At 42.1% G+C, this 15,147-nt stretch overlaps 1 protein-coding gene across 1 annotated transcript in view; it reads left to right on the top strand.

Annotated features, from left to right (window-relative positions):
* PDIA5 (protein disulfide isomerase family A member 5) overlaps positions 1 to 15,147 on the top strand; it is a 106,901-nt gene that overhangs the window by 72,792 nt on the left and 18,962 nt on the right. The window contains exons 13-14 of the mRNA XM_050899526.1: positions 452 to 615; positions 3,163 to 3,293. Coding sequence (XP_050755483.1) covers positions 452 to 615; positions 3,163 to 3,293 — 295 coding nt within the window. The remainder of the gene's footprint in view (positions 1 to 451; positions 616 to 3,162; positions 3,294 to 15,147) is intronic.

Here is a 15,147-nt window from a genome sequence, read left to right on the forward strand (position 1 = left end):
ACAAAGATCAGATGAATCACATTCTACAAGTGTCTGTTCTGCTGTGACTCTGAAGGTTGTCCATGTAAAGATGCCCGCAAGTTAGGGAAAGATGAATTTGCCTTGAAGTAAGCTTGTGTTTAACAATGCTCATTTCTTCTGGGAGAAATTGGGTTTTGTGGGAGGAAATGCCATTCCTGGGAACAGCTCTTAAGCATTATGATGTGAATTATATACAGGGAATCCTGTCAGAAATGGGAGGAGAACAGGTAACACTCTGGTTACATTTGGTCCATAAGATGTGCCTTCCTGGTTTTGCATCAGTCCTCTGTTTCCGTCTGTGTGTCTGTGCTGAATACCTGAGAAAGTGAAGGCACGTAGATCATGAGTGATTGCCCCCGAGTCCACTGTTTCCTGCGAAAGGGGTGTGTGTATGTTGCTGGGATTTACAGTTAGTGGTCTCTTTTTTTAGAGTCCAGGTGTCCTTGCAGCAGTCGATGCTACCATCAACAAGGCGCTGGCAGAAAGATACCACATCTCAGGGTTTCCTACTCTGAAGTATTTTAAGGACGGAGAGGAGAAATACACTCTGCCACACCTCAGAACAAAGAAGAAAATCATCGACTGGCTGCTAAAGTAAGTTTTGAGGGTCTGAGATAGTATTCAGGTTCCTGTACTGGCTCCTGAAGACTGCTTTGGTGAGGAAGTAAATCTTAAACCTAGCTTCATCGACTGCCTAAATCCCTTGCTAACAAAAACAAACTGAATTCCAGTATTCAAAGCCATACAAACATGTATGTTAATTATGGTCTCTAATACACCAAATCCTTTATTTGCTGCAGGGTTTTTCATAGTTGTCCTGGTAATTCTTTCCCAAAATAAATATTTTTCAAATATACTCTAAGCCTCTCACTGGAGAAGGAATAGCAATGACTCTGAAAAATAAACAGAACATTTGTTGTCCCTCTTTATACTAAGCAGCAGATTTCACTGTTAGTAACTGAATTTCTGCAGTTATACTTTTCTCTTACCAGCATTTCAGAGCCAATGCCTAGAATACCAGCTATGTGGGGCTGAAGGAAAGCCAGCAAGAACAACAAAACCAACACCTTTGTCTGCACTAACCAACTTTTCTTGGGTGGTGTGCTAAAATATGCAGAATTAAGTTTGATGTATGATGAAAATAATTTCATTTCAAAGAAGTAAATTGCTGGTACAATTCTCTCTTTAAGTATTCTGGAATAAAATATGCATTTCCTTTAGGTACTGTAAGCCTACTGTATTTTCTGCATTATTCAATAGGAAAAAAACTGCCAGTGTTTTGTGAAGTTTTTAAATCATTTAACCGTTAAATGCAGTTGGCGTGAGGAATGTAATCTTAATTTTTCTCCTCTTATTTGGTGGGGGAGAGGGGCTGTGTGGGGCTTTTTTGTTTTGGGTTTTTTTTTTTCTTTTCTTTTTAAATTACATCTCTGAGTGCTTCAAATCCAGTAATGGATATGGCCTGGCAGCATCTTTGTAGCATGTTGGGAAGTTTTATCTGTATTTTACATTTAGACACAGTACTCCCTTGGCCTCCCTGCATACTCAGGCTCCAGGCTGCTGTGTCAATACTGGATGTTAAGTCACTGTCCTAGTTTCACCAGTTTGCTGGAGTATTTTCAGCACTATGTAATTTATATTGAGTTAAACAGTCAGGTTGACACTGCCTGTACATACTGGCAGGTGAATAAGCAATGAGGAAGAGGGAAGGGGGTGTTAATCCCTTCTGGATCCTGCGGTGCCTCTGGAAGACTTTTGTCTGCAGCCTCAGGTAGTCAGCAACACAGGGAAACCCAGACAACTTGTCTCCTGCTCTTGACTGCTGGATGTTCTCCCAACGAAAGACACAACAGAGTAAGGTCCTTGTTTGCTGACCAGGGATGAAATTGTCACAGCTGCACTGAAGTTGGTGGAAATAGGGATGCATCTGGGGTGCAGGCTGGAGATAAATGTACACCTTGTGTAAACCTATCCCAGTGAGAGGTCTAGTCGCAGCCATGCAGGTTTTGGCTCCGGTCCCGCTGTGGTGACTGTAGTCTGTGCTGCCACACTAGGTTGTTACCAGTATCTGGGTAGCTTATTTCAGGTCAGCATGGGAAGGTCTGTGTGAGATGAAATCACACCTCTGACTGTAACTGTAATCGATGATAGCTCACACCAACTGTCTTCGTGTGAAAATTCAGACCAGCTGCCCTAATTCTTTCGCTAACAGCTGGCAAATCAGTATCGATGGAAATACGATGGATGTCCACCAAGTGACCTTGAGTAGAACTTTAAAAATCGAGTTTTTCTCCACTTGATTTTTATGTACCTGATAAAATTTAAAATGGTGTCATTCAAAGTGACAGGAAAGTCTGAAAAGCTAATTTATTACCAAGGCGACATATGAAGGTCTTTATACCGTGGCACCATTCTGATGATTTTATATAAGTAATCACTGTTTAAGATACAGCAGGAATGAATTTAATGAGTCTGAGAGAAGTCTGTGAGCTGGTGAATAGGAGAAGTTTTGTTAGAGGCGCTCTAGATGTGCAGGATTGCTCTGATCTAGTCAGTATGTGCAGTCATAATTGAAACCTGACATTCTCTTTATCAAGGTAAAATATTCCAGTTCAGTCACTCCCAGTCTTCCAAGTGGAACGATGCTGATTATTGCATCCTGGCTTTAATATCTGAATTCAAGAGAAGGTCATGAAATTCTTTATAGAAGTTTGCATGGTAGCGATAAAGAGTACAAAAAGGATGTTTGAATGGAAGATGCTGTTCTATATCGGTTGCCTTTTGATTCCACCTGCTTGCTGTTCTTCTCAATTCATGCCTATGGATGACACAGTGATATAAGAGCAATGTTCTTTCCACCCAGCTGTTGGATGCAATGTAGGAAGTCTTTATTCTGCATTCCTACTCATATGCCTGAGTACGATCACTTAAATTATATTTTTATTGAGTTACAGAAATTAACTTGCATCTTTTTTGTTGTTACCTGGTGTTGGGAATATCAAGCACGTTTTTCAACTGCACAGGCACCCTGAAGGATTGTTCGACCTCAGTTCCCTCATGGTAGTTATGACCAGGATGTGATGCCCCTTTGCCTGCTTCCAGAAACATTTTCAAACCAATCTCATTTCCTTTCTTTTCTAGTCCTGAAGCACCACCTCCACCTGAGCCTGCATGGGAAGAAAAACAGACTAGCATTATCCACCTTGCTGGAGAAGACTTCAGGGAGTCCTTGAAGAAGAAGAAGCACACCCTTGTCATGTTCTATGCGCCGTGTGAGTAAATACCTCTCTGCGTGGAGGGTTTTATAAACACTACAGTTTATGAAATCCTGAATTAATTCCCTCGCTGTCCCCAGACTTTTAAGGGTAAAGAGCTGATTCTGAATATAACTGCATGGGACCATCATTGGCACCATCGTTTATATCTTTATAAACGGAAACAAAACAGTATACAGTGTTTATTTAAAGAGTTACTGCATTAACAGACACCAAAAGCAGGCAGGGGTACAAAAACAAAACAGATTTATTTTTCTCTGCTGCATTTTATGGTCCATATAACAAAATGTGATCCTTTATAGTAGCACAATGGACATGGAGAGCCTGACTCATTAGTGCAGTACTTCAGTAGTGAAATCGATATGGTGGTATAGGAGGAATCAGTCCCCAGAGGCTGAGAACAAATTTTGATGGAATAAATTTTGTCTGTAATAAATCTACATTCAGATCTCCACTGGGAATAGGGGCATAGTTTCCACCTCCCAGATTGTTTTGCGTGCACCACACGCACGCTTTCTTTTTGAAGCTCCTGAGAATATTTTTAGACAAGTTTTGAATCAGGCCTTTTATAAATTAGGTGAATGGGAGGGACCTCTTCTGTTTTCCTGTGTTGTCCCAGAGACAGGCAGACTTGGTACAGGTTCTTAACTTTTGAGGGGTCTGTCAAAGGGACAAGATAATCCTGGCACTTAGTATTAGATAGTCTTAACTTGCTTTTATAGCACCATGACTCAGCCCTCCCAAATGCAAGAAAAATTCTTCCCTATCACATGGCCAGCCCTGCAATTCATGGATAACCTTCAGATAAGCAGTTACTAACTTGTTCCCATTACACTGAAGGTATTTTCCAGAAAGGGAGAAAAAGCTCAGGTCTTTAATGTTTAATCAGGCAGCCCCTTATTTTGCTTTTCTGTTAGAGAATTAAACATGAATGCTTTTGGGCTCCAGCGAAGCCCTGCTGGATGTGGGATGAGGGAGAAGGGAGGGGTGCAATTCCGAAGGGAGATTTCTGGAAGGTTGTAAAAGAAAAGGGAAGGCGACTTAAATCCCTTCTCAACTCAAGTTCCCACCACCTATTGACTAAAAATTGCCCATGTGCCAGGAATTTCTGATTCATGGACCTCAACTGGTTAAGAGCAAGCCGTAACTTTAAAATCAAATGATTGCATACAAAATGGTAAGATTTAGGAGTTCGCCATCTCTTGAGTTCTCTTTACTTGATGAGTGACTTTCTGTGGAAGAGAGAGATTTAGTTCCCTTTTGGTTTTTACCTGCATCTTTTTAAGGCACTTAAATTCTTGGTCTTTTTTAAGGCCATGTTTAAAGCAAAGACGCTACGTGCAATGAGTATGTAGCTCTCGGGGTTGAAAGCATGGGGCGACTTGCCTGATGGGCTAATTGTGATACCATTGTTTGCAGGTTGACTTCTACCCTTACACCAGGAGGGGTGAATAAAGATCAGCCTGGCCCTGCCTGTACAAACGGGCTGTAAAAGCAAGGCTTGCATGATGTAAGACTGTTGGGTCCTTTGAGGCTGCCCTTCAGACATGTTCTTCTAGCACGGTTTTGGATACAGTGCTGCATGAGACCACCTATATACAGGACAGAGAGGTGTTAACTGGAACGACTTCTGGCCTTCCCGTGACTGCTAAGACAGTCAGCGTGGCTGTTGCGTTGTCAGTATGTAGGTCATGCACAGTTTCTGATTAGTCAGATTTGTTCTCTCTAAATGTGGAAGTGTCTGTGCAAAGCAGAAAGCAGGTGCACAAAGGGAGTGCAACAAGCCTACCCTTTGGGTGCAGGGGAAAGTAGCAGATGAATATTTTAAATCTCTGGTTTCTGTGAAATAATCATTAATGCAATAGAACGGTACAAATCATTCTATTTTTCAGCTTTTCTGCAGTGATAATGTGCCTCCTGCTAGATTTGATAGATTAGCTTTTGTTTACCATTTTCTCAATCTTGAGACCTCTTGGAGCTTACATTGCCAATTAGTCTTAACTTGCTTATTTTAGTGCAGAAGGAACATGGCTAAAATTGCCAGGCCCCATTATCTCAAATAATTTTCTTTTTCTATTCAAATCCACATCTTAGGTCAGTGCAGACTCACAGTATGTTACTCCATTCACTTGTGACTCTATGACAGTATTTGTTACACTTACACATATGCTGAGATATTTTAAGATTGGGGGTGTGTGTATACATGCATATATAAAGTATGTTTATATATAAATATTTATGCTAAGAAACGTATCTCTCATCTGTCATTAGAATTTAAAGCAGAAAGTGGAATATTCTGACCTTTGTAAAGCTTTCAGCTAGAGTGACAAACCTTTAGGCAAAGGCCACAGATGTATATCTTACATGCAAATTAAAATGAGATCTGGCTTTTCTGTGGCAGCTTCCAGTCCAAATTACTTAATATGTGTAGGAGAACTATCAATCTGCTGCTATGCCGATAACTCTGGACTGAGCTGAGCAGTGCTTTAATGGTACTGAACAGTGCTTCACAGTGATTTAGCTCCGGAAGAGAAGACTGCTACATCCACATGGAAAAGATGGGGAACTCATTACTCCATCACCCTGAAATGTGGGTGAAGTGTAAAGGTTATTCCTGGTGCCTGTGGCATATTTTAAGGACTGAGAATCAGAATCAAAACTCTTGACATTACTGGGAAAAAAATCCACTCCTGTGGACTTGACACCCACAGGGAGTGATGTTCTTGATTTCACATTCCCATTCCTCCCTGGTGGCATCTCTGTGCACTGTAATGACTGATTTGGGGCAGGAGGCAGCAGGAGGGGCAGGTCCCCGGTACTGATTTGGGGCAAAAGTGCCAGCTGCATAAAAGCTAATGCTGCTTCTGCTGATGACTGCCTTGGACCTGATCTTCATCCAGGTGTCCATTGGGTAGGTCTGTACCCTCTGTGGCCACTATGCCACGCAGGCTTGTGGTGCACGCTGGCACTTGTTGATGCTTCTCAGGGCTAGCACTTGGAGCAGGCTGTTGGCGTCTGTGCTGCACAGCACCTCGCCCGGCTCTTCTCTGGACCCTTGTGGGGCTCTTGTGGTCCTAAGATGTAATTGTCATCCCACTCCCTTATCTCTGAGTTCAAAATGCCTAAAATGATACAGTCTGCTGAAGCGAAGCATGATGCCACAGGTGTGTGTTGTGTCCTGGGGACTGCCATGAGGGGTTTGAGGAGCATTTGAAAGGAGTAAGCTTATTGCACCAGCATTTGAGAGGCATTTTGGGAGGGTTTATGGGATCTATGTCTGTATTATCTCCATAGACCAGTCCTTGGAGTACTGGATACCATCAACTACTCCAGGTTTCCTTTTGTAACTGCTTGGCTTCATCCAGAAATGGGGAGAGGAAACAACTAGTCTGAGTATGGTTTTGGTGTACACACATAGCCTGGTATGTGGATGATCAGGATTTGGGGGGCTGTAGACCAAATCAGGAAGTGAGCCAAATGGACAAGAATAGATCCAGCCTAGCCCAGTTAGACTGCAGTGCTTAACCAGCTGTGGCCAGAATTACCCTAGCTGCATGTCTGCAGTCTGCATCCAGAGCTTGTTTCAAGACTCACAGCATTAAATGCCTAGCATCCTGGACTGACCAGTTTGCATCAGTGCCTCTTCTGGGATCAACACACTGACTTTTCTTTCTTCTTTCTCTTATGTCCTCACTGTTTGTTCGTATAGCTTATCTGAATGTGTTTTGTCTGCATTTTTACTTTTATGTGCTCCCTTCACTCTGTTATCCCAGATAATTGAGATTTGACTGTGCCAATGCATTAAATTTTAACCTCTTCCTACAATAGCACTGAAAACTGTGCAAAATAGAAGCAGCTGGTTGTGATTAGTTGTCAGAATCACAAAGGGCAACAAAGTTCCAGTAAATAACATGTCATCTCAGTTGGAGATGTTTTTGCTGCATTACTCAAACTGAATTAAGGAAAAAAAATGTGATTGAAGCTAGGTGAGCATTTTTCAATGAAGTAGGGAGATGCACATAGTTCTTAGGAGTGTACTGTGTTTTTAACCCAAACTTCTGTCTGGAGAAGCCCTGGGAGTCCTACACGGAATTTCTTGTCGAGCCAGTGCAAAGACCGATACGAAATTAATGACCATCACATTCTCTAACTAAAATTCACACAGTTCCCTCTTCTGCCTTGTTCATCCCTGGGATTTAATATGCCTTTTTGATGTCGTAATTTGGTGATGTGACTGTAAAGTTTTAGCTATTCTTGGGTAATGCTCCCTTAAACTTATGCTAGGTCTTTTCTGCTCATGTAGAAACAATTCAGAGCTGGGGGCACAGACTCCATAGATGGGCATTCTCGATTGCGTTAGGCAGATGGGCATCCTCGATTGCGTTAGGCAGAGCCTCACCAGCAGGTCAAGGGAGCTGATCCTTCCCCTCTACCCAGCACTAGTGAGACACAATTGGATTGCTGTGTCCAGTTCTGCGCTCCCCAGTACAGAAAGGACATTGACATATTGGAGTGAATGCAGTGAAGGGCCACGATGGTGATTAAGGGTCTGGAGCATCTGACATATGGGAAGAGGCTGAGGGAGCTGGGACTGTTCAGCCTGGAGAAGAGAAGGCTCAGGAGGATCTTACCAGTATGCATAAGTGCCTAATGTGGGGGGTAAAGAAAACAGAGCCAGACTCTTCTCTGCAGTGCCCAGGGTCAGGACAAGAGGCTATGGGCACAAATTGAAACGCAGGAAATTTTGCTTAAACATATGAGGAAGTGGTTTTTTTTACTGTGGGGGTGGTTGAACACTGGAACAGGTTGACCAGAGAGGGTGTGGAGTCTCCATCCTTGGAAACAGTAAAAACCCAACTGGACACAGTGCTGGGCAGCCTGCTCTAGTTGACCCTGTTTTGAGCAGGGGAGTTGGACTAGATGATCTCCAGAAGTGCCTTCCACCCCAGCAATGCTGTGTTTCTAGGAATAGTAACACTGGAGTTTGAAATACACAGTGGTTTTTTGTTTTGTTTTGGGGTTAGTTTTTGTTTTGTTGGTTTTGGTTTGGGTTTTTTTTACCCTTCCCATCAAGTTCTGATTTTCTCTAAATAGGAAAGGCTTAATAACACCCCCTACTAATTCTTGCACAGTAACAGCAGCTCTCCACTTGTGGCTCATAAGAATGAGAGATCAACACATGAAAACACATCCATATCATTTTTTTGGTCAAGACTGCTGCCTCCAAAGAGACTACAAATGAATCAACTGTGTCAGAAACAGGAATTATATATAATAGAGCAATCATTAACAAGTCCAAATGACAGGGGGGAGCACTTATTTTTTAGATCAGTCACTTCTAGTGGAAGGGCTCGGCACTGAGCAAATTCATTCAGTTCCTACTTTTGTAAAAACACAAGGTAATAAGTGTTCTTAAAAAATAAAGACTTTCAGCAGCAATGGGAAATAATAGAGGGAAAATACTCCCTTTTAATGGTTCGTAAGGGTGGCAGTTGCCAATGTTATTAACTTGCCAAATGGCCTCAATTTGTGGGACTCAACAGGGTTCGCAGAATGGGTATTTTTAATAAATACTTCGCTGGGAGCTGATTTCCAGTTCTCTGTTCAGCAGTGAAACTTTCACTTCACTGGAAGTTATTTTTGTCAGCTGGAAAAGGTTATTTTCTGGTGAAGCCTAACCCACAGGGGTTACCCAAAGAACACCCAGAAATAAAACGTACTGAGGATGATTTTAATGAGGTTTTTTTGTATTGAGTAAGTGGCTGTACTGCGACAAGAAGATGTGCCATTAAGAGACATCAGCCTCCTTGGCTCTTCACTTAAATTTTTTGTAGGGTTTTTTTTTCAGAGCTGGAAGAAGTGAATGAGGGTGCTTAATCTGTGTTGCACCTGATAAAATCACAGAAGATTTTGGGATGGTGTTTGAGCCATTAAAAGGCTGTGTGTTGTTCTAAGCTGTTAGTGGGAGATGGTACCTGGGTATTGTTCTGATGTAAAACAGAGTTCTTTGGCTTCCAAGTCAAGCAGGAATCTTGACATCATCGCTGTCTGATGGGTCATCTCCTGGCCATCAGTAAGAAGTAAGTAACAAATCAGATAGGGATTTCTTCAGCAGTAAGAAACCAGATAGGGATCATGTTTTTTCAGTTCTGACTAAATCAGTCCTGCCCATCCCTGTGTGTTTCATCAGCAGTGCATAAAATGCTGAGAGCTAAAGCAAACTTGCATTAGTTTTACCCACAGGCTTTGTTGAAAATATTAATCATTCTGTATCCTGGTATGCTCCTTCTCTGTCTTTTCACAATAAAAACTGCCCAGTTTCTTCTGTCTAAGTTATGCATCGAGGAATATACAACGACAAAAAAGCACTTAGCTGAGAGTCCTTGCCAGAGTGGGTTGCACTGTCTGCAGAGTGGGTGCAGACGGTGTTTTGGCTGTTAATGCTAGCAGCCAGGAGGGCCAGGATGCTCCTCCAACCCTGCTAGCTTCCTCGTGGGACCCAAGCTGTCGTCAAAAAGCTGTTCTGAAGAAAGCGGTAATGTTTCCTTTTCATCCCTCCCATTTTTTGAAGTAATCTGGGACAAAGCTGGTTGCACCGTATCTCAGCCTTTGCACAGGAAGGTTTGGTGAGATAATGCTGTGTTCTGGCTAAGCCGGACTGCTGTCACAAAACATGGCAATTTTGACTGACCGTGAGGCTTCAGCCAGTGGCTGCTGGGCCTGAGATGACCGATCTGGATCTCAGTGCTGAGCAGACCTGGGTGGCCTAGTTCTGTATGAAGGATGCACAGAGGGGGCTAAAATACTCAACAGTTGAGTTAATGGATCCAGATGCACTGAGCAAAGCAGCAGCACAGATGAATTCAGTGTCCCGTGATGGCCTCGCATTGGCTCCCACCAAGAGGATTTCTGTTGCTTGCAAGCACATCTTGTTAAGTTTTCATTAGGAGGCTATATCAAAGAGCCTGAACAAAATGTGCGTGTTTGTAAATGAAGCTTAAGCTATCAAAAAATTATTAAAAACATGCTGAACAGAAAGAATCCGTTTCAAGGCGAAAACCCTTGCAGGAAGGATTTTCTGGTTGTTGACTGAGGCAGAAGTGAGGTCTGGACCCTCTGATAATGAGGCTTTAAATCCTGCGTGGGCTGGCACTGCAGAATTTTGATATGTTAGCTCTGCTGCTAACTGGTTTCTCTCCTGCATTAGTGGTGCTCTTGCTACAGGCTAGCACTAGCGAGGTGCATTCCTGTCGGTGTAAATAGCGCTAATGCCGCAGAGCCTATTAACAGGCTAGTTTTGATAAAGGATGAATTTATAGAGTGGTCTCTGTAATCAGGCTGGCAGAACTGCTCTTAGCCCCAGTGTTTGTGTCAAGGATATTAATTAGCGCTGAGAGAACAGTTTAACTGCTCTCAACTCAGAAGTTGAGGCACTTCACAGGACTGTGTGTAGCCGTGATGGAAGTGCTCAGAGGTGGCTGTCAGGGTGATCCAGCTCCTCTTGTTTTGTACAACAGCATTCATGCTTTAAATCTGTCATAACCCTAAAATGTTACAGCTGCTTGAATTGGTGTGAAGAATATTACCTGTATATAAACAGTTCAGGCTTGTGAGAAGGGGAAGAGGAGGGAAGGGCATGCCCTTGCCCCATGAAATTCTCTCCTCGCAGACACACAGCTGTGTTGGTGCAATGTTACGTAAAGTCTGTGTGGGATACAGTAGAAGACATTTAACTATGAATATGCCACCCACCCTTATGCACTGTCATCAAACCCATTTCCAATAAGCTACATGCTTTTTCTGGTGATGTGCCATTATCATAACAGGGGCTGCTTTTGAGCCTCACTTGCCACAGGTGTAATTCAGCGGTGCCTCCCCCGGTGCTCTGCCGGACCACTGCTAACTCAGAGCAGTTTATCTTCTGATTACCAGTTGCATCCACTGGTATGTTAGATGGCAGAATGGTTTTGTTTGCTCTTTAACTATGTTTGCAGTTAACCAAGGCTGATGCTGACTTGGTTAAACGCTGTTACCAGCTTCGTTTGTGCCACGTGGGCCAGTGACACAGTTTTATCTGGAAAATCCAGGTCTGCTGGAACTGACACTTAAGTTTTGTTCTGGATGTAACTATTGGTCTTTAACCCTTTCTGTCCAGAGGTGGCGTGCTGTACAGCTTTCCATCTTAAAGGATTGCTTGTTGCCAAATGCCAAATGCTGTCATGTCATTTATAATTTACTGCAGTTAGTCGTATCCTTGCCTTTTGTAGTGGATAAAACAGTCCAGGAGTTTTGTGCCAAGTCTTTCTCATCTTCTCACCTTTGCAGTTTGGCCTGTTCTGATGACTTTGTTGCTGCTATTGCAGTTGTTCATGTCTAAGGCTGTGGTTTCCAAAGATTTGGTTTTTGTATCTCTCGTCTCCTCTGCATACCCCTGAAGTGCTACAAAATAAGAGTTCAGATAGCTTGGAAAAAAGCGCAACAAAACCCACCAGCAGGCTGTGAAATTGGTAGTAGGTTACCTGTTGTTGTTAAGAGTAGTGAGACAAGCCCTGGTTGACCTGATGCTTCACTGAAAATCTCATGACCCTTTTCAAATCAAAGGACAAATCCCCCTCCTTTCAATTACTAATATCTTGTGTCTTGGAAATATGATTATGCTATGTGTCAGGTCATGTCATAAAATGAGCTTTGGCTCCAGATATTCAATTAAAAGGCCCTCCAATTCTCTACTGGTAGAACAAAAGCAATTAACCTTTCAGTAACATCTCCAAATGCCTTTCTCAAATCTGCCTGTGGATTCAGTAACTTCTGTAGCTACACGAATTGCGTTGGTTTAAGCAGTATACCCATTTTCAGCTCTTATCTGTGCAGTTACTGTCTGTGGCCTGTCTTTCCTTGATTGACCAAGTAATATTCTTGTTTTAATTCTAGTTAATCACTTGGAACTCTTGAAGTGGAAACAGGCTTTGCTTTACTCTGCGGTCTACAAGCTCCCGGGTTTGCTTTGATAGCTGTGCGATGTGCTGCTTTCACTTGCTTAGAATCGCAGTCATTTAAAAGACAATAATGGAGGGCAGTATCTACCCCTGTTATTTAGACGGTGATGATTTCAAGCAGAGATGGGGAATTGGAAAGTCATTCCCTGTTCTGCACTTTGCATGCGGAGGGCTCCATCCTGCCATGTGCTGAGCCCTCTGAGGCCCCGACGGTTTTGCAGTTGAATGAATAGAGTCAGCACCTTGCAGCCCCGCTCCCCGTCAAGCAGGATTGTGAACCCTGAGAGTCACTTAACCTCTTCCTGACTCCATTTAACCTTGGGTGTAATGACAGAGGGGGATAATCATGTCTGTCTCTCTTAGGGGCAATTTGAAGCGTAATTAATTGATATTAGTTAAAGCATTTGAGATCACCCGTTGAGAAGGTACTAAAGGAAGCTGGGGGCTGAAGGGGGAGCAGAGCCTTTCCTCATGCTGAGGATAGAGCACAGACAGCACAAGTGCCATGATCTCACAAATCACTGGGCTTTCAGATCTCCTCTAAGGAGTTGGCCAGGACTTCGCTATGAAAATACTGACAATTTAAATTAGTATATTTGATATGGAAACAGTCTACAACATTAAAATGTATGCATGTTTAAACTCTCTCTCTGAAAAATCTCATGTAAAGTATATGCACACTGCTTTGTTACTTTACTTATCAGATTTTATTATGTACAAGATGCTAAAAGTACACACGGAAACAACATGGGTGGGGTTATACATCATCATGTATTAATGGTGGGCAAAAAGTATAAGGTATTGCTTTCTGAAGTCAAAATGCCTGGTCTGCACTGGTGTAGAGCCATTTTAGTTGGGATGCTCAGGTTAGGGTCAGCAGGGGCTGTTGTCCTTGCCTGACCTGTGGGGCAGTGCTGGCACGCTGCAGCTCCCAGCTGCTCAGGAGATGGTGATACAAGGACAGCAAAACCGTATCACCTCTGTAGCAGTTTCAGCTCAGTGTTGTGAGTCAAGGACAGGCTGCAGTCTGATCAGGTAGAGAACCACTGCATGAAAGCGTCTTTTTTAGAAAACCATTTTCTTTCAGACTAAAAATCACTAGTGATGGGGAATGTGAATTTTCTGTCTGAATTTGACTGGCTTCAGCACACAGCCAGCTCTGGAGGTTACTTAGCCTTTGGCACCCAGCTTGTTATAATGAAAACTAGACTGACTTTTCTTGATTTCTATTACTTCTTAATCTTTGGATTTAAGCTATTGACACACTGAGTGTCCTGACTCCCTTTTCCATGAAACACACCTTTCAGTCCTTTTATTTTTCTTATGGGTCTTCTGAGCCCCCTCCAGTTTGAACTCATTCTTGATTTGTGGACCCAGAACTACAAACAGCATTTTGGAGGTGCCAGGCATAAAGGCCCTCTCCACACCTACTTAATATTTTCATTTCTATATTCAGTGAAGTTCCTTTTGACAACTCCATCATTTTCTTTCAAAGCTATATTGCTAGTATTGTTTGGATTTCTTTGCTTCTAATACATTTAAAGCCCCTTATATACTTAAAACATCATTATTACCTCTGCTGACTGTAGTTACTGCTTTGATGTCCATTTGCTTCCGTTATCTATTTTGTACAAATTGTTAGCTTTTGATTTATATTCATTAAAAACAGCTTCACCTTTCTTCTATGTGCTATGCTAATACAGCTTCCACTCTTCTAAGGAAACTGAATTAACCTTGTACTGTTCAGCTGTAGAGAGGTTATATTATATCACGGGGCTTTGTAGTTTCAAATTAAACGAAGCATGAAGTAACTTAAAGGACGTTTTTCATATTTAAGCAAGTAGAAACCTGTGGTTTTTGGAAAGAGTACTTGATTCCTTTAGGCAATTCTGAAAATTTCACACAATTTTATTTTAAATGTAATAAGGTGACTATTGTCCCACAGGGTGCATCTGTTTCATGCACTACTCTGGAGACATCTTTATAATTGCCATCTGGTCCTAATACTTTTGTACATTGAAGTTTTAAGAATCTCTAAGTTTTTCTTTTGACTCACTATCATCTCTAAACAATTCACTTGGTTAAAAAAAGAAACCTTGTCCAGTGAAAAATTCTCCATTTGAATGTAATAAAGATATGTAGGTTATTTGTTTGATTGTTCCATTGTTTTTAAATCCTCTTTGCATCCCTTCTGCATCCCATGGGACCCTGCAATTATGGGAAATATTTGCAATTCTGAATATAGGATATTATTTCTGTGGATTTATTTAATTGCTACCACAACATATGCTTGATTACTCTTATGTTTGTGGCAACATGCACTTGGTTTTTAATATCAGTTTTGTGTCTTTCTTACCTTACCTGACAAATGGGTTTATATTGTTTTTTCCTCAGTCTGCTTTTTGTTTAAAAAAAAAACAAACCAAAAACAGTTTGCAAGGTGATGTGAGCACTTAGTAAGTTTTTCTATTTCCCCATGTGATATCTTTGTTTTACATCATGTATACAAATGTTTTGTGGCATCATGTTGGAAACTGCATCCAGCTCAACCCTGCAGTTCTTTATTTCTTCAGAGTCCTCAAACCAGTGTTTCCATGAGGATGAAGCCAGCTTCTGTGCTGGCCTCTCCAACACCTTTCTGTGCCCAAACCAACACTGGCTCGTTGGTTCTTTCCTCAAAGACACCCAGAGAAGGTGCTGTACCATGCGGTTGTTCCTCCTATCAGTAAATTGAGTCCACGGAAAATAAGCTGGGCTATATATTTTCCATCACTTCATCTCCCAAAAGACCCACTAGCTTTCCTTTAAATGCTTCTCTAATTAGAGGAGATTTAATCTGACTCCCTCTCCCCCTC

This window comes from Gymnogyps californianus, chromosome 7, assembly GCF_018139145.2.
Source record: "Gymnogyps californianus isolate 813 chromosome 7, ASM1813914v2, whole genome shotgun sequence".
Lineage (NCBI taxonomy): Eukaryota > Metazoa > Chordata > Aves > Accipitriformes > Cathartidae > Gymnogyps > Gymnogyps californianus.